Source organism: Trematomus bernacchii, unplaced genomic scaffold (genome assembly GCF_902827165.1).
Source record: "Trematomus bernacchii unplaced genomic scaffold, fTreBer1.1, whole genome shotgun sequence".
Lineage (NCBI taxonomy): Eukaryota > Metazoa > Chordata > Actinopteri > Perciformes > Nototheniidae > Trematomus > Trematomus bernacchii.
This window is the reverse complement of record NW_022987573.1, coordinates 4,030,702-4,054,229: the sequence shown is the minus strand read 5'-3', so window position 1 is coordinate 4,054,229 and position 23,528 is coordinate 4,030,702. Positions and strand designations below refer to the sequence as shown.

The 23,528-nt window shown below is 41.3% G+C and overlaps 1 protein-coding gene across 1 annotated transcript; it reads right to left on the bottom strand.

Moving 5' to 3' along the window:
- Positions 1–417: 417 nt before the first annotated feature.
- col2a1a (collagen, type II, alpha 1a) lies at positions 418–23,135 on the bottom strand. The gene is made up of 54 exons (XM_034126321.1): positions 22,940–23,135; positions 20,963–21,169; positions 19,766–19,782; positions 19,584–19,616; positions 18,824–18,856; positions 18,588–18,641; positions 18,196–18,288; positions 17,487–17,564; positions 17,113–17,157; positions 16,939–16,992; positions 16,469–16,522; positions 16,016–16,069; positions 15,859–15,912; positions 15,699–15,752; positions 15,029–15,073; positions 14,821–14,874; positions 14,658–14,702; positions 14,488–14,541; positions 13,742–13,840; positions 13,594–13,638; positions 13,091–13,189; positions 12,943–12,996; positions 12,721–12,828; positions 12,584–12,637; positions 12,374–12,472; positions 12,204–12,257; positions 11,259–11,357; positions 11,085–11,138; positions 10,918–10,971; positions 10,770–10,823; positions 9,828–9,881; positions 9,214–9,258; positions 8,868–8,966; positions 8,533–8,640; positions 8,358–8,411; positions 8,218–8,271; positions 8,064–8,117; positions 7,122–7,175; positions 6,924–7,031; positions 6,746–6,799; positions 6,273–6,326; positions 5,996–6,157; positions 5,603–5,710; positions 5,410–5,517; positions 5,221–5,274; positions 5,000–5,107; positions 4,398–4,451; positions 4,171–4,278; positions 4,031–4,084; positions 3,348–3,455; positions 2,961–3,249; positions 2,670–2,857; positions 2,336–2,578; positions 418–2,208 (listed from the first exon to the last, which is right to left on the bottom strand). Exons 1-54 carry the CDS (start codon positions 23,031–23,033, stop codon positions 2,062–2,064), a joined length of 4,464 nt encoding a protein of 1,487 aa, XP_033982212.1. The 5' UTR covers positions 23,034–23,135; the 3' UTR covers positions 418–2,061.
- Positions 23,136–23,528: the final 393 nt, after the last annotated feature.

Below are 23,528 nucleotides of genomic sequence, written 5' to 3'. Positions count from 1 at the left end.
TACGATTTCCCACAATGCAACTCTTCTACCATCAGTTTTGTGTAGCAGCTACTGTGATATCTTCCAGCAGAGATGATCTGCTATGGACGTCTGGTAAGCTCACTTATAACTCATCAGTGGAGTTGTCCCTTAAATGTCCATTAATCTTGGTTTTTTTCCGCAGTCCTAATAATAATTGTCATTGATTTTATTGTCATCACAATCTGAATTACTAGCATGTTTTTGTGTGTCCTGATTTTGATCTGCATGTGTATGAAATGTTACGTTTGAGAAGCTAATTGTGCTTTATATTATTGAATAAGAATATGTCGCTTTGAAGGCTTAAGTCAAGCTTCTATTACTCCGAACCGACCGGAGAAGAAGCTGGCCACAGTATGAGACGCAGTAACTCAGAATCATAATTACTCTACAAAATACTTGATTTCAGTCAACAAAATGATCTTTATTTATGCCTATTAGTTCAGACACACAGGAGCCATCTGCACCCAGCCCCACCCTGACACAGCAGAACAAATACAGTACTTCTGTTCCTGTTGTTATTAGACTCTCATATTAAACACACACAGTCTTAAACTTTCACACACTCACACACACACTCTCCACTCACAGTCAAGAGTAACTGACCTCATGAAGTATAACAGGAAAAAAAACATTTGAGCACAATTGTTCTGTTGAAAGTAGAAATACGTCCCCACGCTATTTCTGTTTTTATTCAAAACACAATTAAAAATCAACTGCATTCTTAATTCGGTTTTCCTTTTATTTTCCAATTTACATCCATTAGAAGTGTAACAAAACAAAAATGATCATAATAAAATTAATAAAAAAATGTACACGCCCTCACACACACACAGAGACAACCCACCCTGGTTTGTTTTTGAGCGACCCTCCTCTAAGCCCCCTTTGAGGCTTTCCAGAGGAGGCTTTCCAAAGTTGCCCATGTCTCGCCTTCTTTACCCGACTGCACCCCTCCTGCAGGGTGGAGTGTGAGTGTGTGGTGTGAGGCTAGTGGGAATAAGGGTTTGTGAGGGGGGGGGGGGGGGGGGGGGCGTTGGGCGGAGACTGAATTAAAGAACTCATAGCACCTTCTGAAGAGAGAGCAACCCAAAGCATAAATGGCCTTTTAGCCCCAGATCCCAGATTTAAACATTTTCACTTTGTTTTTCAGAGTGAGGTAGCTTTAAACAATCCGGATGGCTACAGTAAAAGAAAAAAAAAAACTCAACTTCTTTAAAAAAAAAATGTGGGGGGGGGGGGATGATAACTGGGCCTTCCTCTGATGGGCAGTCGAGGGGTATCATGGAAACATACATCCCAAAGGTGACCTCACTTTCCAAAAAGTGTTGGTGTGCATATAGACACATGTACACACATAATGTGGAAATATATATAAGACCATCTGGTTGTTTATAAACACAGACTTTTACAACAATAGAACCAAGGATTTATAATACACAGTAAAGGGTTAACTCCTGCTCACGATGGAGAGGCGTGGAGAACCTGGATTTGATTTTACTGATTTTATTTTTGGTCTACACTGATTCAAAATGCCGTATTTGTGTGTCAGGAGGGCAACAGGGAGGGAGGTGGAGTAGGACTGGGACAGAGGCTGTGCGGCTGTTCTGTAGTGGAAAGGGGGCTTCTCTTACTTACAAAGTAAACCCGTCCAGTCCTACCTCAACTCTGCCCATTCAGGTTAGACAATAAATAAGTGACATCAAGTCATGTTTCTGTTCTCCATAACTTGTTCGCTTGGTCCCTCTTCCTCCTGGCTCTGACTCGACCCCGTCAACAGTAGGCCATGGGAAACATGACTGGATCTCAGGAAGCGGGTTGACGGGTTGATGCTGGTGTGGTGTACGGATATTGCCGGTGCCCTTCAGTGCTAACTTCCAGGGAGTACAACTTGGAGAGCACTTTGTTCGTTGTGAGAGAAAAAGTATCAATTTTCTTTTATAAATTTCCAGTCTTCTTTATTGTGGAAGTGTGTGTGTTAATGTTCATGGTTTGAGTTTATTTATTTCCTGCGTTCTTTTTGGGGGGCCATTGTGATATTCCACTTTACAAGAAGCAGACTGCGCCTACTTCCACTCCGAACTCCTGATCCGCTCCTCCGATGTCCATGGGAGCAATGTCCACGAATGGCAGACGGGAGGTTTTCTGTGTTTTGTACTCGATGACGGTCTTGGCCCACCGGTCTGTGTGTCTCTGTTGGGCGGAAATAGAAAAATGGGTTAAGAGAAGTGTTATGGTACAACAAAAATCATTTAAATGTAAAAGCTAGCTACTAAAGTCGAGCTTCCTCTGTCTCTATTTTGCTGCAGTCTGCGCTCACCTTGCAGCCATCCTCCATCACGGTGTAAGTGAAGCGACTGGTGCCCTCGGCGCGGATCTCCACATCGTTGGAGCCCTGCAGCTTCAGAGCCTTCTTCAGGTTGCCAGAGGCCTGGTCCATGTAGGCCACGCTGTTCTTGCAGTGGTAGGTGAGGTTCTGGGTTGCCTCAGTGGACAGGAGCCTCAGGAAGGTCAGCTGAATGCTGCCAGTGTTGGCAACAGGGCCGTCATCAGCGTAGCTGAACTGTAAGATGAAGATTTAGGGATGTCATTAGCACGTTTAGGATCGTTTTTACTATTAAGATCAGTTATACCGAGATTGTAAGTTTACTCACGTGGAATCCTCCATTCATGGTCTCTCCGAACCAGACGTGTTTGCGGTCATTGCTCTTGCTTGTCCACCAGTTCTTCTTTGGCACCTCGGCGATGCTTGGTTTCACGCAGGTCTCTCCAGTCTCCATGTTGCAGAACACCTTGATGGCATCAGCAATGCTGCCCATGTTGGGGTCCACCCAGTAGGTACCTGGAGAGATGAAATCATGAGGTTTAAACGATTGAAGTCTAGAAATAGAGGGCAAGCTTATTGAATGCTTTCCAATCGTAATCTTTCCCCACGGCTGACTTACCGCTCTTCCACTCGGGGTGGCACAGCTTCAGGTCTCTGCAGGTGCGGCCGGGGTTCTTCTGGGTGCCGTCGGGGCTGCGCATGTTCTCGATCTGGTTGTTGAGGGACTTCAGAGTGGAATCCACCTCAACGTCGTGCTGCCTCAGGGAGCTGGAGGCCTCATCGGCCCTCATGTACCTCAGAGGATCGGGGGACTTCTCAGTCTGACCCAGACCGGCGAAGGCAGACATGTCGATGCCGGGGCCGGGAGGACCGGGGGGGCCTGGGGGTCCAGAGTTTCCGGGAGGACCCTGAAGGTTGGAAAGCAGGACATTGATCAGGGAATCAGTTACAGACTGTAGCAAGGCTTGTGGTGATTATGGATTCTTTTATTATTTTGTGGACATACAGCAGGGCCGCTTTCTCCAGAACGTCCACGAGGTCCAGGGGGTCCGATGGGGCCGGGCGTTCCATTTGATCCGTCTTTGCCAGCAGGTCCAGATGGTCCACCAGGTCCCTACAGAAACAGGAAGTGTTCAGGTTAAAGCCAGTAGAAGCTAGCATGTCTGAAATATTGCTCCATTTTCTAAACTGCAGTATATTTCAGAACCATTTGCGGTCTGATTAAGAAAATAAATCTGATTAAGCTATTCAAATGGGCCAGCAGTTCTTCTCTATTACCCCAATCACCCCAGACCCTTTGCCTTATTATGCATGAAGATTATTTGTACGGTGACATTTCTCTTCATTTCCCTTATCAGGCAGCGCTTAGCTAATCGAGGATAGATATTGAAGTCCATTTCAGATCTCAGCAGGAGTGGTTTCACAAATCACCGTCCCTCTGCCCCTCTGCCTCTGTCCTTGCAGAGAGTAATTACAAAATGCCTCGGCTGCCCATCTTATCACAGCGCCGGGTAATTAAAGCACGTGGCCTTTCCTGTCCCAGGCTTCTTCAAGTGATTGGAGAATTACAAAAAGACTAACCTGTGCCCTTCATTACCATCACATATCTCGGGTGTTAAAGCTGCAGGATAGAAATGGAAAAATAGCTTTTTCTCCTCTTTTGCTCTTTGCTTTACTCAGTTTTCTTACCTTAGCTCCGTTTGGTCCGGCAGGTCCAGCGGATCCAGAGTCTCCGTTGGGGCCCTGTTAGGACGGGGACAATAAGATGAGACAGTAGAACAGACAGAGGAAGGGAAGTGACATCAAAAAGAGATTTGGATTATACTTACAGGAGGTCCAGGAAGACCCTGCAGTCCAGTGAATCCACGGTGACCCTTCTGTCCTCTCTCTCCAGTCTCACCAGACTCTCCCTTGTCTCCACGGGGTCCTTGGGGTCCCTGGAGTGAAGATTGAACAAGTATTTAAATGCATGGCTGCACATGTGTAGCACTTTGAATGACCTGAATCTGATCTTAAGTCACATAATGGTTTTGTAGTTGGAGATGAAGATACTCACAGCCATTCCTCGGGCTCCTGCGGGTCCAGATGGTCCTGCAGGTCCTTGAGCGCCCTGAAGGAAGAGACAACAGAGTGGTTAAGTCAAGTAAGAGGACATACACACACATATTGTAGTCTCTGGAATATCTGTGTACTTTATTATTATATTCTAAAGGTATTATTGCAAGTCAATGGTGACATTAGGGTTTTTACCACCTAAGCCAAATAAATGGCAAATGTATTTGACCTCATCTAATGGTTGTATTTCACAGAGGTGGTACCCTGTGAACTTATTTAATTTCTTTAGGCTTTTATGTTGATGTGTATTTATTGTCGGATATAGCTTTTCCAACTTTTGTACAAATATATGGTTATAGTAATCGTCCAAAAGGAATTTAGATGCATATTTTGTATTATAACCTATCATTAACGCCTAATCTTCAGAAAACGATTGAAACAATTGCATATGTATACGGTGTTTGCTACATATTATGTGTTGGAATCCTATGGTACCTCATGTTTAATGATTTTCATGTGACAAATTCTCTAAAAAGTTTATTATAAAGTGAAAATGAATAGTGCCTGTGTAGTATGTAGTATGTTGTATGTTGTGTTACTTACACCCTCTCCTCTGTCTCCCTGCTTTCCGAGGGGTCCGACAGGTCCGGTGGATCCGGGGGCTCCAGTAGCTCCAGGGGCGCCAGCGGGGCCGGTGTTTCCTCTCTCTCCCTACAGGAGGACACAAGGTTAGGACTTACAACTGGTTCTGCAAACCAGCAGGTCTAAAAAAAAACACTTGTCAGACTGTGTGATTTGTTGTCAGATTTTTGTGAGGCTCTCACCTTGATTCCAGCAGATCCATCTCTACCAGGGGGTCCATCTGATCCAGCGGTACCCTGAGATACAGAAACATGTTTGTAATGACATGGCAGGAATGTGATTCAATAACTAAAGATGACAGCATTATTTTCTGAGTATATTGTAATTCCTGTTCCTACATTTCTTTGTTGGTGTCATTGTGTAGTGCTCACCTCTCGTCCAGTCTCTCCAGAAGGTCCACTCAGTCCTGGGGGTCCCACAGGTCCAGGGGGTCCACGGTCGCCAGCAGCACCAGTAGATCCTTGTTTACCAGGCTCTCCCTAAACACAGAGTAAGTTTAGTTTGAAGAACTTTCAAATGTCAAAATAGATTTTATAAGGACAACGTGTTGCTTCAAGCACTTACAGAAGGTCCAGGGAGACCAGCGAAACCTCTCTCTCCACGCTGACCAGGCAGACCTACGATACCACGAGATCCACCCAGACCCATAGATCCTGAAGGTCCATCGGGACCCTAATAGTGAGGAAATAGAAGATGTGAGTCATAACATGTCTTTATTTAGCTGTACTCAGGGTTATTTCTGCATATCCACTGTGATCTATGGCTAGGCAATATGGCTGAAATCCTTAACAGTTTTCAATGAAATGCATTCAGGCCTCGCCTATATCTCAATATAAACAATAAAGAAAAATACATACATTACTTTTTTATATAATTTTAACAATCTCAATTATAATATTGCCCAGCCCTACTGCATGTTCTCTTAAACTTCAGTTTTTGGGTTGAATTCAAACTCACAGGAGGTCCATCCTCTCCAGCCTCTCCTTTCTCTCCATGTGATCCTGGGGGTCCACGGAGCCCACCGTCTCCCTGTCTTCCTGTGAGGCCGGCATCACCACGAACGCCCTTAGGTCCGTCTTTACCAGCAGGCCCAGAAGGACCAGCAGCACCGGGGTTACCCTGCGATGGACAGAGAGAATATCAGTGGGTGAGATCGGAAATACACTCCAAGTCATTTTAGATTGACCCAGTAAATCCATTTCCTCCTCAAAGGTGTTATTGATGAAACACTCACATTGGGACCAGGAGTTCCAACTCTACCAGCAGCACCGGGGAAACCAGTAGCACCCTGAAAAAGAGGACAAGAGTTCAGTAAACACACCCAACCTGTCACTATCATCATCAATTCTTAAGGTTTGTTGGATGTTATCAGATAGCCAGGAATTATTCTGCAATATAAATCATGGTCTAAGGCCTTATATCTCTCTGTATGCGAGTAATAACAATGAACCTTTTTGATTTTGTGACTGCAGATTTGAGATACTTTACCATTTAAAATAATAGCACAAAATCTTATAGGCTTTTTAAGATGTCACAGACGATGATATTTTACTTGTTGTCTACTTAAATTTGTTTCACACTTTGGTCAACCCCAGTTATTATAACATAATGAGTTGTGACAAAGAAACTTGATTTAATGGATTATCAACATATCTGAATAATGGCTTTTCAATTAACTTCGAAATAGTTTCAGTTTCAGTAACTTACAGCAGCTCCCTGAGCACCACGCATTCCTTTAGGTCCAGACACACCAGTGGGTCCCTGAAAAAGAGGAACAACAATGAATATTGATGTTACACTCCAATGATTGTAAAGTACTGCACAGATCCAGAAATATGAGGTAAAGACATTATTTAACTTATTTATTAAGATTAGAGGTACTCACCACAGGTCCAGGGGCTCCAGAGGGTCCCTGAGGTCCGGGAGCACCGCCATCTCCTTTCTGTCCAGACTCTCCAAGCTCTCCCTTAGCACCAGGCTGACCATCTGAACCCTGGATATTTTAAATAGAACAGTTATATTGACTATTTCTGTATTTCAATGATTGTATCTGAACAATAACAGCTGTGGTGACTTTACTTACAGGAGGTCCAGCGAAACCAGCAGGGCCAGGAGGACCGCCCTCTCCACGGTCACCCTGCAGGAAGAAGAGACGTCAGCATGGGGTCATATTTATGCTATACTATTATATTTAATATAAGAAGTTATAGAAGGAACAATGAAATTATAAACTAAGCTAGATAAGATCAATATGAATCTATACACCTTTTTTTACTCACATATGTTACAACCTTTGAGTGACAGTAAGTGTCCTCAACTTCATCTCCTTTGCTGTTGTAAACTATGTATGGTAATGTCTTTATAGAGGAAAGCAGAGCCTCAGTCCTTTGCACCCCCCCTAAGGAGCAGCAGCATGATGCTCAGAGGATGCTATTCAATTTGAGACTTGAATGAAAAGACCAAACAAATCTGCTGCAGTTTATTTGGAAATGTAATCATTTTAATTCCCCTCACAATGTAAAAGAGAGTATGGCATGTTTCTGTTCAATTGAGAAACTTTTAACAGCTTTTTTTTCTTACTCAATAGCTCAGAAAGCCTTTTTTGTCTAGAGCTCCTTCAGATTGGAATAATGACTAATAAATCATCTCTTTCCTGTCTTCTTATTACGGGATCAGTTGTGTAAGTTCATAATAACACGTCGATTATTATGTTTTCTAACTTTATTACTTAATGCTGTCACTGATAAATATATTTTCTATAATCTTTAAATGAATGATCCACTGTATGCTCTGCTTGGAGTTGGTTTTGTGTGTGAGTGTTTTTATTTGTCACTAAGGTATCGACTAATTTCCTATTACCACTTTTAGTCTTACTCTGCTAATATCGTATTAAATATGTTAAGGATCGGCTCAAATGTAAAGTTGTTTCCTCCAGTCTTTCTCCAACATGATTGAGCAAGGTAGATTATTTTGGTAGAACATTCTTCATTAGTAAGATGTCAGTTTCAGACGCAGAGGTACTTACAGGAGCACCACGAGCACCGCCAGCACCATTAGGTCCTGAAGCTCCAGTCTCACCCTGGAAAGTAGAGAACCAGTCAGTCAATCCAAACCAAACAAATCAAATCAATTGATATTATTTCCCTTGAAATATCAAAGGGTCAAACTGTTATTCTCACCTTGGCGCCGTTGGGTCCGGATGGGCCAGGAGGACCAATGGGACCGGTCAAACCCTGAGGGAGATAAGAGCGTTAATACAAGAGAATAGAGGGTTTAAAAGAAGCTTGACTTTGAGATCAAGGATTTATTTTGTACTCACTCTACCACCGTCCTTTCCAGCAGCTCCCTCAGGTCCCTTCTGTCCGTTGTCACCCTGTTGGACAAAGAAGAAAGCTTGATGTTAATATGTTTCAGGGTATAACATGAGCTCCAAGACATAATCAATAATATAATGTTATAAGATAAGAGCATTGTGACAATGATCTGCTACTCACTCTGTCTCCCTTGGCTCCAGTGATGCCACCAGTTCCTCTCTCTCCGGGCATACCCTGCAGGCCGGGGGGTCCCTGAGATCCAGCAGAACCAGATGGTCCAATGGCTCCCTGAAGAACAAATAGATGATAGTGTCAGTGAAATAACTTTAAAACTTGCCTATAAGCTAATAAAGTGTGGACATAATGGTGTGATGTCAAATCTTTCCAGCTTCACATTGAACATAGTGAATAATTCAAATAGCCATGGAAGAGCTGCTCTAGTTTAAACTGGTAGATATGTTGCTATACCTGATAGACAACAAGTACAACTATTAGAATCTAAAGTCTCCACTGACCTTGGGTCCGTCACTTCCAGCTGTACCAGGAATTCCACGAGGTCCCTGCAGACCCTGAGCTCCAGCACCTCCTCTCTCTCCTGGGAAACCACGCTCACCCTGTCAGGAGACAAAAAGAAACTCAATCAACACGAGGATATGAAAATGGCTGCAGATGCTCAGGTAGGAGGTATGAGGTATGAGGTATGAGGAGTGCTTGTTGGGTCATAAGTTGTACCAAGATGGTGATGTTAAAATCAAATTATGTATATGATGCGATATGCTCATGTATAAACAGTATGTGACAGTATGTGTATTACTCTTTACTTTCAAATGAATGTAATGGAGGTTTAACATGGAAACTCACTCTGGGTCCAGAAACACCATTAGCTCCGGCCTCTCCAGGAACTCCCTGCAAACAGAAAGAAACAGCTTTAGTTTTTGAAATCATTGCACACATTTACAATACTCTCTCATAAACGTATGCTGAACTCTCATTGTTATTGTCAGTATAAAAAGACAAGACAAGTCATCTTATACCAAGAGAGAATCTTAGTTATTGATTAACTGGAACAGCTGTGTGGACATTGAGTATTTAGTATTAAATATGTTAGATTAGATTAAGGTGATAAAGATATGGGAAACTTTTTTTCAGCATAGACAGAATATTTGAAGGGTAAATGCGTTTTTACAGCATCCCCTTCACAAAAATCACACAAGTAAATGAGACAGGTTCAAATAACTAACATTACAAGTCCAAATCTATATACATTGACTAAAAAAGACTAATTAAATAAGAAAAATAATAATATAAATAACTGAGAATAGACACTATAACATTAACTAAACTGTAACTTTAAAACACTATAAGAAGATTTGATTCACAGTGCAGGGTTGATGAGTTGATGAGTTGATGAGTTTGTCAGATCTTCAGATGAAACTAATCTCAAGCAACCTTTTTCTTTTCTAAATGTCACTCACCTGGTCTCCGGGCTTTCCACCCTCTCCTGGGGCACCACTGGGTCCAGGCAGACCCTGTAGAACAACAGCAAAGAGAGTTATTATATGATATCTGTACATGTAGACTGGGTCACTATCCAGTGCTGGACAAAGTCATCAGACACTGCCAGCAGTACAGGCACACTGTACAAATATTACAATGAAAACTTCTGCACCTAAAACCTTATTAAAGTCAGATGTATGTATTTAATATTAGAGAAATGTACCCAAAGTGAGAAAGGAAAAAGTAGTCATTGTGAAAAACAGTGTTTCACTATATATGATGTTCCAGTATTAATATTTTTTTTGCTGCGTTAAAGTGTATGTTACTGCTGTGGATGTTTGGTCGTGCTAATTTAAACTGCTTTGTCGGGTAGTTTAGTCTGCCGCAATGCACCATATTTTAGAAGATCATCATATATTTGTAGCGTTGCTGTCCTGGGAGAGTCATTTATTGATTAAAAAGTCAACTGTCCCTGAGTTCAGCTTTGTATTTCTTGTTTTCAGCTGATCCAAGAGGCTTTTTCTCAACTTATAAGTAAAGAAACAATCATCCTTAACATCATAGAGTTATCTATGAGTAACAACCAGATTTAAAATCACCGAATTTGGAGATATATGGCTTTCACTGGACAGGAAGTGTATACAAATCTTTGAAAGTAACTAAAGCCGTCGGACAAATGGAGCTAAAGTAAAATGTCTGCCTCTGAGATGTAGTGCAGTATGAAGTATGAAGGTGCATACAATTGAAATAATCAAGTACTGTGAGCAAATGTACTTAATACATTCCAACACTGTTTTGACCTGGTCTGTACAGCACTTTATAATGTCCAAAGTTTGAAGTCATATTGAAAATAAATCACACTAATATGATATTGTTTTTGTTTGATTTCCAGAGTGTTGTATCTGGGATATTTAACTCACCTGGAATCCATTGGGTCCAGGCTGTCCTTGCTCTCCTCTCTCTCCAGCGGGTCCCTATAATGAACCAAAACACAGGTGATCAGTCAAAGAAGAGACGGTTAAAAGTGTTATCTTATCTCACATCATGTGATTACACTGAAGTACTCACAGCAGGGCCGGAAGGTCCAGCAGATCCAGTCTCACCATCTTTTCCAGAAAGACCCTGTTCAGAGAGAAGTATTTCATTTATGAAAAGTGATCCGGAGATAGAAAATGATGAATCCATTTGGGAGGATTTGATAGAAGGTAAAGTAATAATGGTGAAAATGTACTCACTCTCAGTCCAGGACGACCAACAAGACCTTTCTCTCCTGTCTTTCCAGCTACACCCTGATGAAGAGAAATCACGGTTAATAAACGGTCTTGCTGCAAGGTAAGCAACATGGGTAGGAGTACTGGTGATCTAGCCATAGATGTATTATTACTCCTGCTCTGCTCTTATTAACTCACTCCGGCTCCCTTTGGTCCGGGGAATCCCATCACGCCGGGCTGTCCACGGGCTCCCAGAGGGCCGGGGGGTCCGGGGCGACCGTCATCTCCATTAGATCCCTGTGAAAGTAAAAGGTAAGAAATCAGTACTGAAACTCAGATATCACAATAATGTCATTGATCATCATGTATGTTAAATCTAAGATAGTTATACTAGGGTACACAGTACATGTATTTGTAATAAAGAAGAAAGGCAATGCCACACAATGTACAAAAGCTTTTCAAGATTGTTAAGTTTGAAATCATATGCACAGAAATAGGCCTTTAAAAGCTGCAGTATTTGGGCCAAACTATGTTTACAGGAAACCTTTAAGTCCTCCATCTTTAGATCCAGAAGAATATATACTTTTATATTCTCCTTCTCACACAGGTGTAACATTTATTCATCTTTATTCCCCATATACCCACGTAATACAGGTTACACACCTATGTGTGCTTCTACCCTCAATCTTTTAGCAGTTCAAATGTTTAATTATCTTAAATGTTTCCACCCTTCACTCAATAGAAAGACAGCTATATACATTTGATCTAAGGGAGCTAACAATGTGTACCCTTAACATCAAGAAGGGGTGTATACAACCTTAGAGTAGTCATACAAAGTCTGCTAGTATTGGGGTTTATACCTGCAATAGTTATCATATTTGAAAATTGCTGTCTTGTTTAAATGTTTCTCAGAAAAACCTTTTTAGTGTCAAATGATTTATATGTATTATATCTCGTTCTAATTCATTTCAACGTGTCTAGTTATGAAAGTAAACAACATTTTCACTTTAAAGTGCACTATGCAAATATATATGAATCATAATGCAAGCATATGTAGCTGTTTTGTCTTGGATCTTGTTAAATGAAACCCTGCCACCTTCAATAGGCATGACAGGATTATTATTGGATGGATGATGTACTCACAGGGGCTCCAACTTTGCCTTGAGGTCCAGCATCTCCGGGGCGACCAGTAAGACCCTGTGAAAGGTACAGAGATCTTTAGCATCATGCATCAGATGGGACAAATCTCAGCTAAATCATATAAAACGTATACAACATGAAATCAACACTGTCTGTCAGTTCTTCTGACTCACTCTGGCTCCGGGCAGACCAGCCTCTCCTGTGCGTCCGGGGTCTCCGCCGCTACCTTTGGGCCCAGCAGCACCAGGAACACCTCGCTCACCAAGGGCGCCCTGAAGAAGAAATCAGGCAAGTCAATAACAATCAGGTAGAGATGTATCAGCTAGTTGTATAAACCATAGCAGCATCCTTCTGGCGCTGCAGCTCTCTGGTTCAGGACCCACCTTAGCTCCAGCAAGACCATCCTGTCCTGGGAAACCACGGTTACCGGGAGCTCCCTGGAAACAATCAGAGATACATTTGATTAGATTGTGAATACAATAATTCATAATGTGACTTTCTACCGATGCTGATGACTTACTCTCTCTCCTGGGGGTCCGAGGGGTCCGGCTGTTCCGGGCTCTCCTCTTGCTCCTCTCTTTCCTTCTTCACCAGCGGGTCCAGGGCCACCTAGGGGACCAATAGGGCCCTGTGGAAATGTAGATATGTAAGTAAAACTTCAATGTAGTCTTTTTTCTTTTGAATAGGCTTCACTGTGGTTAAGGTCTAAATAAATCAATGAAGTTAAGTAGGAACAACTCACAAGCTCTCCTTTGGGTCCAGCCTCTCCTTTGAATCCAGGAAGACCAGGGTCTCCCTAAACATGGCAAGAAAGAAGACAACTGTAAATAATCACAACAAAAAGAAGTAGTAAGATTTTGCAGTTTTAGCTTCATTTCTGAGTGACTTACAGACTGTCCCTTTGGTCCCAGAGATCCTGTAGCGCCCTGAGGTCCGGGGGGGCCACGGGGGCCGGGGAAACCAGGAGCACCAGCAATACCAGCACCACCCTTCAGAGAAGAAAGAAACAAAAAAATGTCATTCAAATATAATTCAAAGATTAGCAATACATATTAGATCAGCAATACATATAAATAAACATCAACAATCGTAACTAAATGATTAATAAAATGTGCAGCTGTAGTACTTATAATATGTAACTAGTCAGAAACATGTATTCAATTGTGTATGGCTACAGTTGATGTATTTTGCAGCTAATACTGCACAGACGTGTTCTTGTTTATCAAGAACAGGAAGATGTATGAACTCAGGATATATATATCATTCGTTGAGATTCTGTCTCCCTCTGTTTTACGACACAGCTTGGTTTCACTGAATTAGTATAAAGAATAAAGTAAACAGTCATACATAAATTGCTACAAAACAATGGATGACTTTTTAACCAAAAACTTACAGCAGATCCTTTAGATCCAGGAATACCATCAGTACCAGGGTTACCCTACAAAGACAGAGAAAAGGCAGCGTGTCAACATGAAATCATTCATTAATAACACATTGTCAGAACAGTGCTGCTGAATGTACTGAATAAAAATGAAACTTACAGATGCACCAGAGGGTCCAGGAGATCCGGGGGTGCCGGCCTCTCCGCGAGGTCCCTGTGCTCCTTCAGATCCACGGCCTCCAGTAGGACCAGCTTCTCCCTGACAGGACACAATAACTTCATCAATAACAGGTAGAAAAGTGTTTATTCTACATTTCATTTGGCTCGTAATCCATGTGGCTGAAGATAATGGTGGGATTAGCACCTGTTCTTTCCATTTCAAAAATGTTCCCATACATATTTATGAAAAATGAAGTAATGCAACTGAATATGACTAAAGAATGTTTTTATTGTCTGTTGATTATTATGTGTTTTCTTGTACTTGTACTTGTACTTTTGTGTACTTGTGACTTCAGATGAAAATGTGCTAATTACAAAATCTCGCATAAATCATCTCTTATCTTTTCGAGGTGAATGTATTTTTATGCTTGTTACATAAAGACACAATAATATTTATAATAATGACATGTGTATAAATGCATCCTTGTCTTTCTTGGTGAGTAGTTTGTAAAATATACTAGAGAAGTGTATTATTTGTGTACGAGTAACAGTGGCTACAAGAACCAGACAACAAAGGTCATGGGTTTTTATTATTGAATGTAACCTGACTGAATAAATAGAGATCAACTGTAGGGTTCACTAAGTGATGGTGCAGAAGTGACCCTCACAAGGCTTTGTTGATTTATTTGACTATATCAGTTCTGCTTCAGGAAAACAATTATTTATTTGAATGTGATCTGCACAAACCTTAGATCCTGGGGATCCTGGGAAACCGGGAGCTCCAGCAGGACCAAGAGGTCCCTGTAGACAAAGAAAACATATGCAGGTTAGGATTCATGTCTCATCTCTTTGTTGCTGTGTCATTCAAGGCAAGAATATCAATCAAATGAATGCAAAGCGGGAACTTTGATACTCACAGGAGGACCAGCAGGACCGGGCAGACCATCATTACCACGGGCACCCTGTGGAGTGAAGAGACAGCATAATCAGATGAGTACTTCAAAAATGAAGAAACCATGAAATGATTGTTGTATATAAACATATGGACGCTCTTGTGAGTTAAGGCAGTTTGTGACTCACAGCAGACCCAGCAGCTCCAGAGCGACCCCTCTCACCGGGCAGACCACGGGGTCCCTGCAGAGGAAGATAAGATCCGTCAGTTCATCTTCATCATCATAGAACATATAGCTTCAATGTATAAACCTATTACTTATCCTTAACATCCTATTCTGTTCTTCTTTAATGTCTAAAATAATATGACAGAGCAGAGAAAGCAGTGGAGACTCACCATGGGTCCGGAGGCGCCGTTCTCTCCAGCAGAACCAGACTCTCCCTGATGGGGGAACAAGATTAGAAGTTTAGAACAAGTGATTGGAAAACATGGAAGGAACTGCACACCAATTTGATTTGATATATGCTTTAGAGTTAGAAGTACTCAAATCTTTTGCTTAAGTAAAACTAGTAAAACAGTGTAGAAGAACTTTGCTCCAAGTACAAGTCTGGCTTTTATATGATCAACGGTAAAAGTAAAGTAAGTATAAGCATGAAAATAAACGTATAACACCTAATGTAAAAGTACTTATGAGGCAGAATGTCCCAGTTTAGAATCATATGCTTTACATAATATTACTGGCTAATTATGCATTAACTGGCTATTAGTGATGCATCACTTTAATGTTGCAGATGGTAAAGGTGGAGCTACCTTCACCTACTTCATAAACTGATTGGTAGCTTTAACTATAATAATACATCATAATATATTGGTTGATTTCTATGTTGAAATATTTATCTTAATCTGCAAAGTAACTTGTTTTTCAGTTTTACCAATTAATGTATAGTAAGAAGTACATTTGATTCTGAAATGTAATGAAGTACCTGGTGTTTGTACCTAATGAATTAAGTAGATGCACTTAGTTAGAGTCCATCACTAGTCGTATTTCCTCTATGTGTTATCTTACCTTGGCTCCAGCGGCTCCAGTTTCTCCCTTAGCTCCATCCAGACCAGGATGACCCTGCAGAGGAACACAACTCATCAGGACTCACACTACATCACTCAGTCCTCCGGTGCCATCATTAGAAAAGTGTTTCATATTGCATCAGTAAGGTGGAAACACTCACTCTGTGTCCTTTGATTCCGGGAAGTCCAGGAGTTCCAGGGAATCCACGAGCTCCCTGAAATACAAAATCACAAAATATTAACATGAGGAATACTCAACCGCATCACTATGTTCTTCTCTTGACTTTAACGTGTGGTGTAATCGTGGAGTTAAGTCACCTGAGGCCCTGCAGGTCCACGCTCACCAGCTTTGCCAGGTTTGCCAGCATCACCCTAGAAACAAACAGGAAGTGGAATTATGATTTGTTGAAGCAGTGTTCAGCAGCTGCTAATAAAGTGTGGCTGCTCTGCATTTTACTGTGGAGTTTCTGAAGTTATCATGCTCACCAGTATTGTGAGGGGAGAGTGCCCCCTTGTGGTGCATTTGGTTTAAAGTGTAGGGAGTTTATGAAGAGTTGTGAATGTGTTGGGTTGACTCAAACATCATTGTGAAACTAAACTAAGGCAATATACTGAAATAGTTGCATTGTTTTTTAGGAGATACAAAAATAAGTTTTCACTTTTCTTTAAGAAATGTTTTACTCGTCAGTTGGCCTTGACCTTTGACCAAAGCCTGGTGTAGGTTTTGCTCTTATGTTTTAATGATACTGTTGGTTTATGATGAAGCCTTACATCGCTTCCAGGTTTGCCAGAAGGTCCAGATGGTCCACGTGGTCCCAATGCGCCCTGTTATGAAAACAAAATATGAATCATTAGTGACCGTTATTGAATTGTTACGCAGAATATGAGACAGACTTTTGAGCTGCAAAATGCAAAACACTGTCTTCATACTGTCCAACTTTCTATAGAATATATTTGCTTTATTGGCAGGACATTTGAAGTAAATACAAAATGAAATCATTAAACTATATAAAAGGTATATATACGTAATGGGGGATAATATCTTATATTCTGTAGATAACAACATCATATCTACTGTTAATGAATTAAAATCAAGAGTGATGAGACTTAACATACCGCTGACATTATAAATATCAGCATATTTCCCTTTTTGAGTGTAGTGTAACCTTCAAAATGTGAGCGCTACAGTATGAAATCAGTCTGTTGGGCAGATGCATTCTGGGATATGTGTGGATACTTACAGCTGGTCCGGGCTCTCCAGTCTCTCCAGGGGATCCTTGGAAACCTTGTGGGCCCTATATGTGCAAATGACAAAGCAAAGTATTAGGGATTTATTCATTTATGACAACAACAGTATCTGTTTGATGTGAATGATCGATCACATAATGATGTACTGCTGTAATTCATCTACTTACAGGAGCTCCACTTGGTCCGGGGGGACCACGAGGACCCATAGGACCCTGAAGGAGGGACACAACACATACAGAGAAAGGTTATACACCGCAAATAGTAACAAATCAACCAAATAGGTAGTTTAAAATCTCTGTTAAAACCGACTGAACCACAAGGTGGCAGCAAGGCAATCATCTTCTACTTCCACGTTTGAGCTGTTAGACAAGCTAAGTGTATGTAATGAGGTTTCATCATTGTGTAAGATGGACTAAAGCCACAAAAAGTGATTTAAAGAAATTTGGATATCAGTCTCAATATATATTTGTTATTTTCAATCCAAAAACATAGACTTTCACTCCTCTGTGAGACATATATTAACTGTAGGCAGTAGGCTTACCATTGGTCCCTGCATCACACCCATCTGAGCGCCTCCAGACTTCTCATCAAAACCTCCAGCCATCTGAGCAGCAAAGTTCTGTAAAACACCACAAACAGATAGAGACGGTTAATGTTGTTTATCCTGCCTGAGCTGCCTCAGCTAAGTGGGCCATTACACACTGCAGCAACTCAAAGACATTCACTGAATTCATGACTTATAAGGGGTTCAGTAGTCATGAAGGTAGAATATATTTGTCAGCTCCTGCTAAAGAACAGCACCATTTCACCCTTCATATTTCTGCTCACTCTGCAAGAATACTGCAGTCCATTTAGGACATTATTTCTGTAGTGTGCCTTCACATTCCTCTCTCTTTCTCTTATTTAGAGAATAAATACATAATTGATTGACTAATTTGGGCCTGTATGCATGTGTTTATCAACTCAAATAGGCAAATGGAAGTCTCAAAGCACAACAATTCAGTTCAAATCACCAGGTTCTTCGTAGAGAAAACCATGGATTTGGATATGGTTAAGATGGATACTGATCATGTGATTTATATCTCAAATGTGGCCTTAGGTGATATCTTATTTTGTATTGTTCCACTGTTTTAAATGTTTAGCTAATCATTACTGTTATTTGATGCAGGATTTGGGGCTAAATATGGCTATATGGTTTGGTAACTTCCTGTTTTATGCCATGTGTTACAGAAGAACCCTTTCAGACTCACCCCTCCAAGTCCTGGTGTTCCAGGTGTGCCGGCGGGTCCGGGGTTTCCGGGGATGCCGGGCTCGCCATCTCTTCCACGAGGTCCTGCATTTCCCTAGGGAAAAAGAGAGAGGGTTATTTTCTCTGAGTTCATTAGGAGAACTAAAGGGGATTCAGTTCAGAAATCCTGTTTAACTGTTGCATGATGGTCAGTCAGTTGTTCTTAGAAAATGAGTAGTAATAACACTTCAATCTCCAACTATACTGAACTCTGTAAGGTCAATTATTGTTGCTTGTGCCAATATTAAGCAGACTGATGCTGGAGTCTCACATTAATATGAGACATTGTTCAGGATGATGTATTAAGTTGATTGGTGGAGGGGTGATTTGGGGATAAAGTGTCTTTTCTCTTACCATATCACCCTTAGCGCCAGCTTCTCCGCGTGATCCCTGCTCACCTGAGGGGCCCTGTGAATTAAAGATATTTGTCTTAGTAAGATTCCCAAGATGGATGAATTCAGAGCAAGAATCTCATTATTGTCTACCAATAAACAACAACATTGAACAATGTTTGGATAAGTGTAGAATGAACATAATAAACAGTAAAAGTCCCCTCAGATTATGCATTTAATCAATAAAGTGATATTTACCATTGGGCCCGGTGGTCCTTTTGGTCCTACAACCTGCACACAGAGATAAAAAGCTTTTGTCAGTGACACTTTATTACAAGACCTTTCTTTTGTGTTGTGTATTTGGTGTTTCTGAGAAGCTAAAATTAGAAAAGAACATTCCAGCTTTGTAGGAGGTGGACACTAAGACCCAATCTGATGAGGATTTCGTGTGACAGGACAAAAGAAAAAAAGTAATCACCTCCTTTTAACCTCTAATTTGGACTACTTTGTCCACCTGACATGTGCACTGGCAACACAGTTGCTGAGAAGACCTAAGAGGATTTGATTGGGTTCATTGTGTCCAAGGAATGCACTGTTTTTCCTCAAGTAATACAAAGTTCAATGAGGGATTGTTGGACATTTTAGTTAGCCTCTTATCAGCAATGAATTGCCCCTCTAATGATCAAAAATGTTTGAAACTCCAGAAAAAGTGGGATAATCCAAAGAATTACTACGCTATTGATAATAACTATAAGTCTGGAGAAAAATGTCCAATTCTTAAGAAACATGTGCTTTGTTTCTGTGATTATTGTGGACATGATTGAGCCCAGTGTTGAACATTTAATGGGCCAGAATAAGGAAAACAAAAGTGTGTAATTATTGCAAAGATGACTTTGTTTGACAATCTTTTCTCTTAGGAAATGAACACTCATATTGATATTTGGTACAAAGCAGTTTAGTGTGGATGTGTAAAGCAATATAACTTCAGTATAATGAACTGCTGAGGATTCATACTTACATCGGCAATATCTCCTGGTTCTCCTTTTTGGCCCTGAAAGATAACATAAAGAGTCAGTGGACTGACACACTTTACAAAGAAACGTTACTTAAACTTAATAAACAATGATATTATTTGGATGTTTTTATACTGTTCCTTCTGAGTGAATAATATCTATATTTTCCCATCACCCATTGCCTCACCTGAGCGCCGAGTGTCTCTGATGTTGCAGATGGATGTTTGAAGGAGGGGAAGGAAGAACAAAACATTACAAATGTACAAGTAAGTAAAAATAATTCAGACATTTCACTGATTAAAGACCTAGTTTGTGATTCTTAGAAAAGGGGACCTGAAAGGAAAATCTAGTGATGCTAAGTGATCAAAGTCAATTCACCAAACCCAAAGAACCCATCTGCATATATTATTGGCAAGATAACATTTGAAAAGGAATGAAGCAAAAGCAAGCATGGACTAAGAAAGTATTTAGTATTTGTATCATTAAAGCAAAAATATGAATGTAAGTTAAGATCATAAGCAAGCAAAGCTTAGCTTATTGGATAAAGCATGGCAGCCAGTGCCAGTAAGTTTATTCTCCAAAGATGTATATAATGTTTATTTATACAACATTTGAGGAGAATAAATGTATGCCTAAGTGATCTTAAGTTGTATGCTACTCCTGATGGCCTGGGCTATCAATTACCGAGCAGGAACTCAGATGTATACAAAAGATGTTTTTCTGATAAGATTTCTATTGTTTTTTAAATAATACACCTGTACATATATGTGTCTCTTTAAGTGTATATCTTGTTAAATATATCATTCATGTCTGCCTCTTAGGCCACCAGAGGGATGCAGAGGCCTTGAACCTTCGACAGGTTCACCTGTACAGTCAGGACATGAGGCCTCAAACATAAAAGGTAAGAAAAACATTGTATTGTAGAAGAGCTTCATATAAATACTTGAGTTAAAGCTCAATGTGAACATAGGCTTCATCTTAGTCATGAGTTAAAATGAGCAGAAGCATCTCCACAGGTTCAGGTGAGAACCAGACAGCACATCCCAGGATGCACCCTGTTCCACATGAAAAAGACTTTCATCAGGAACGAGAGGATCCTGATAATGATGCTTGTCTGGTCTCCATCCAAACCAAGCATGTAGAGGGCAGCTTTTGAAAAGGGAACATCATTACTGCTAATTCCAAAGTAAACTGCTTTAGAGCAGCCCACACTATTAAAATGACATTTAGAGGCTTTAATGAGCTACTGCTGCAGCCTTGAGAAAGCAGAGTATTTGGACTCTGAAGCTGTTCCCCATTCAAAAGCATTGGCCAGGCAAGTGTGAGATAAATGCAAGCTAAAAGAGTAATTTATTTATGGGTATGTGAATAAATAAATTACAACCAATGGGGGCACTGGCATCAGCAGGGCAGATGGGACAGCACTCTCCAGATGGGATGAGAGGGTTGGCACATTCTTTGATCTCCTCGCAGATTATCTCATCACACAGAACCGCTCCGCTGTCGCACACACAGATACGACACGGCTCGGGCTTCCACACATCCTTATCATTATACTGCTGGCCGTCCTGGATGCAGCCACCTGCCTCCTCTGTGTGGCCAGCAGGGGGCAGCATGGCAGGTAAACAGAGGGGGGACAGAGATTAAGGTTAAAGAGAGAATTAGAAAGGGAAAGGTTTTTTTTTTTAGATACAGTGTTGGTCAAGATGTTATAAAAAAAGGTGGAGAAGTAATTGGATGAAAGGGGGTCAAGGGGCACGGCAAGGAAGTAGGATGAGTGAACGCAGCATGGAGGAGGAGTGGTCAGCGGAGGAAGAAGAATGATATCCTGTATCAATTCAAGCTTTTCATGAATTAGTGCACAAAAAGAGATATTAAAACATCTTAATGTAATTGCATGGTGTTAATGAACAGGAAGTAATTGGCTTTGTTTCTTGTGATGCTGATGAACAGGTGCTGGTTCAAACCCCCAAAATATACCAATCATTAGCTGTGTGGAATATTATTGAAAACGTTCTAAAATAACTCATGAAGCGTGCAAGAAAAAGCTTCCAAGTTATCATAAAGAGAACTTTATAGCAGCATAAAAAGTAATGTCAACAAGAGCCACAGTTAACAGTTGTGTCTGAGGTATTTCACGTGGCTGGCGGAGTATATTTAACCTGCAGGCCCGCTCTTATGAATGAACCTCTCTTACAGGCATACTGTGCCCAATTGACAAGCTTCTGCCTTAAGTAAACACTGGGTCCTTCTAAGTTTCTCCATCTGGATCCCATAGCTGTGTCAAGCGCCAGTGCAAACACTTTGGAGAATTAAGAATGGGTGATTTGTTTGGTGTTCACAGCTTAGGGCTGGGCCTACTTACTGCTGTTGTTTGTTTTTTAAGCATATTGGTGAAAGAGATGCTTAGCACTCACATGTCACGAGTTGGTCAGAAATGAGTTTGGCTACTTACAGCTTAAAATCTTTGCCTGTTACCTTACCACCTTTTTCAGTTACAATATGTAGGTTAATGTAATGCTGATTATTGCTGTAAAAGAGGCAATTAGGAGCCGGACAATGTTGCTATAAATACAACCAAGTGTCCATCATCTGTTGACTCCCTGCTGTGAACCCTGTCCTCCCGTCCTGCTCCCCTTTGAGCCTGCTAGCCTGGGGTCAGGCTGTCTGACCCTGTCACTTCACATCAAGAAACCCCCTGAATCTGCTCCAGCCAAACCCTGTGGGTGAGGTTTACTCATTTCTACATGTCTTAAAAACAGTTGAACTTACAAATAATTTCAATAAAAATCCTGATTTGAATGACAATCTACAAACAAGTGTTTCTGCTTCATAATGGTAGAAAATAGTGATCCAAAGGCTTTGAGGCATCAATAAGTTTACATTTGCAGTATGTGCTGCTCAAAGCTTTGACTACTTAATGAGCAAACACAGCAGGAGAGGCTGAGCAGCAGGACTCAGGTGAGACAAGCGGACACTTGTTCTCCTGGTCCTCCATCACACACTGATGTGCCTTGACAGCCTCACCATTCCTAGAGAGAGAAACTTACTTACTTAGAAAGACCATTGATAGCCTGTTTGCCTCCACACCATCAGAACATGTTTACAATGAAGTAACTGTTAATAGCATGTAATGATGGCATTGGCAACAAAAACAAAACAGTTGTGCTCCTGCTCTTCATTTGACATCACAAGACTGACTTTGCACTATTCTTCTTGTCATAGGAGACTTCTGAAGCAATGGACACATCAGGTAGAGAACATTTGGAAGGCAACAACAAGTCAGACAAATCATCACAGACACAATCCACATTTCTTTGCAAATAAAAAGAAACAAGTCAAGAAAAGTAGTGCAACTTACGGTCAGCCTCTTCCTGACATCTGACGACGGCTAGTAAAACAAATTGGGATGCTACAAGTAGCAGAACAGTCCTTGAATCCACAAAGCCAAACATGTCTAAATATTAGACACGAAGTAGCTAGGGTAAGAAGTGAAGCGATGGATGAAGACCCGGGTTTTCAGTCAGTGGTGTATAAAGTGTGCTCCCAAAGACTTATAGCACCATGCAGTCAAACCCTCCAAAACTCTATCCAACGCGGGGCCCAAGCTGGCACTTTGCACCCACCGCGTAAGGGCAAGCAACGCGGTTTTATGTCCACTGTGCCTTGTACGGTACTTCGTATATTCCAAAATACCAGTCCTTCCCCCAGACCCCCTGTCAGGCTGAAACCTGAACCTCATCTCCCTCCCCTCAATCCAGCAGCATCTAAACTCCCAGGGTACTCCTTTTTTTTTTTCTTTTTTTCAACTCAAGCCTTCCTCTCCTGACCTGCTTGGCCTGGCCTATAGCCGGCAGATGCACCTTCCCTTTCTCATCAGGAAGGGAGCGACAGGCTGCACAGGTCAACTCTACCACATGCCACGCTGACAGTGAATTCAAAACCTAGAA

Bases quoted from the DNA above. Each gene is read 5' to 3' on its own strand.
- col2a1a (XM_034126321.1), bottom strand. From the start codon at position 23,033: ATGTTTGGCTTTGTGGATTCAAGGACTGTTCTGCTACTTGTAGCATCC. The intron at 6,800-6,923 runs GTGAGTACCTCT...CCTCTTTTTCAG, and splicing joins CTGGAGCCCCTGGACCTGTG to GGACCCACTGGTGTGTCTGG. The intron at 4,085-4,170 runs GTAAGTATAATC...CCGTCCTAACAG, and splicing joins AGGGTCTTCCTGGACCTCCT to GGCCCCAACGGAGACTCTGG.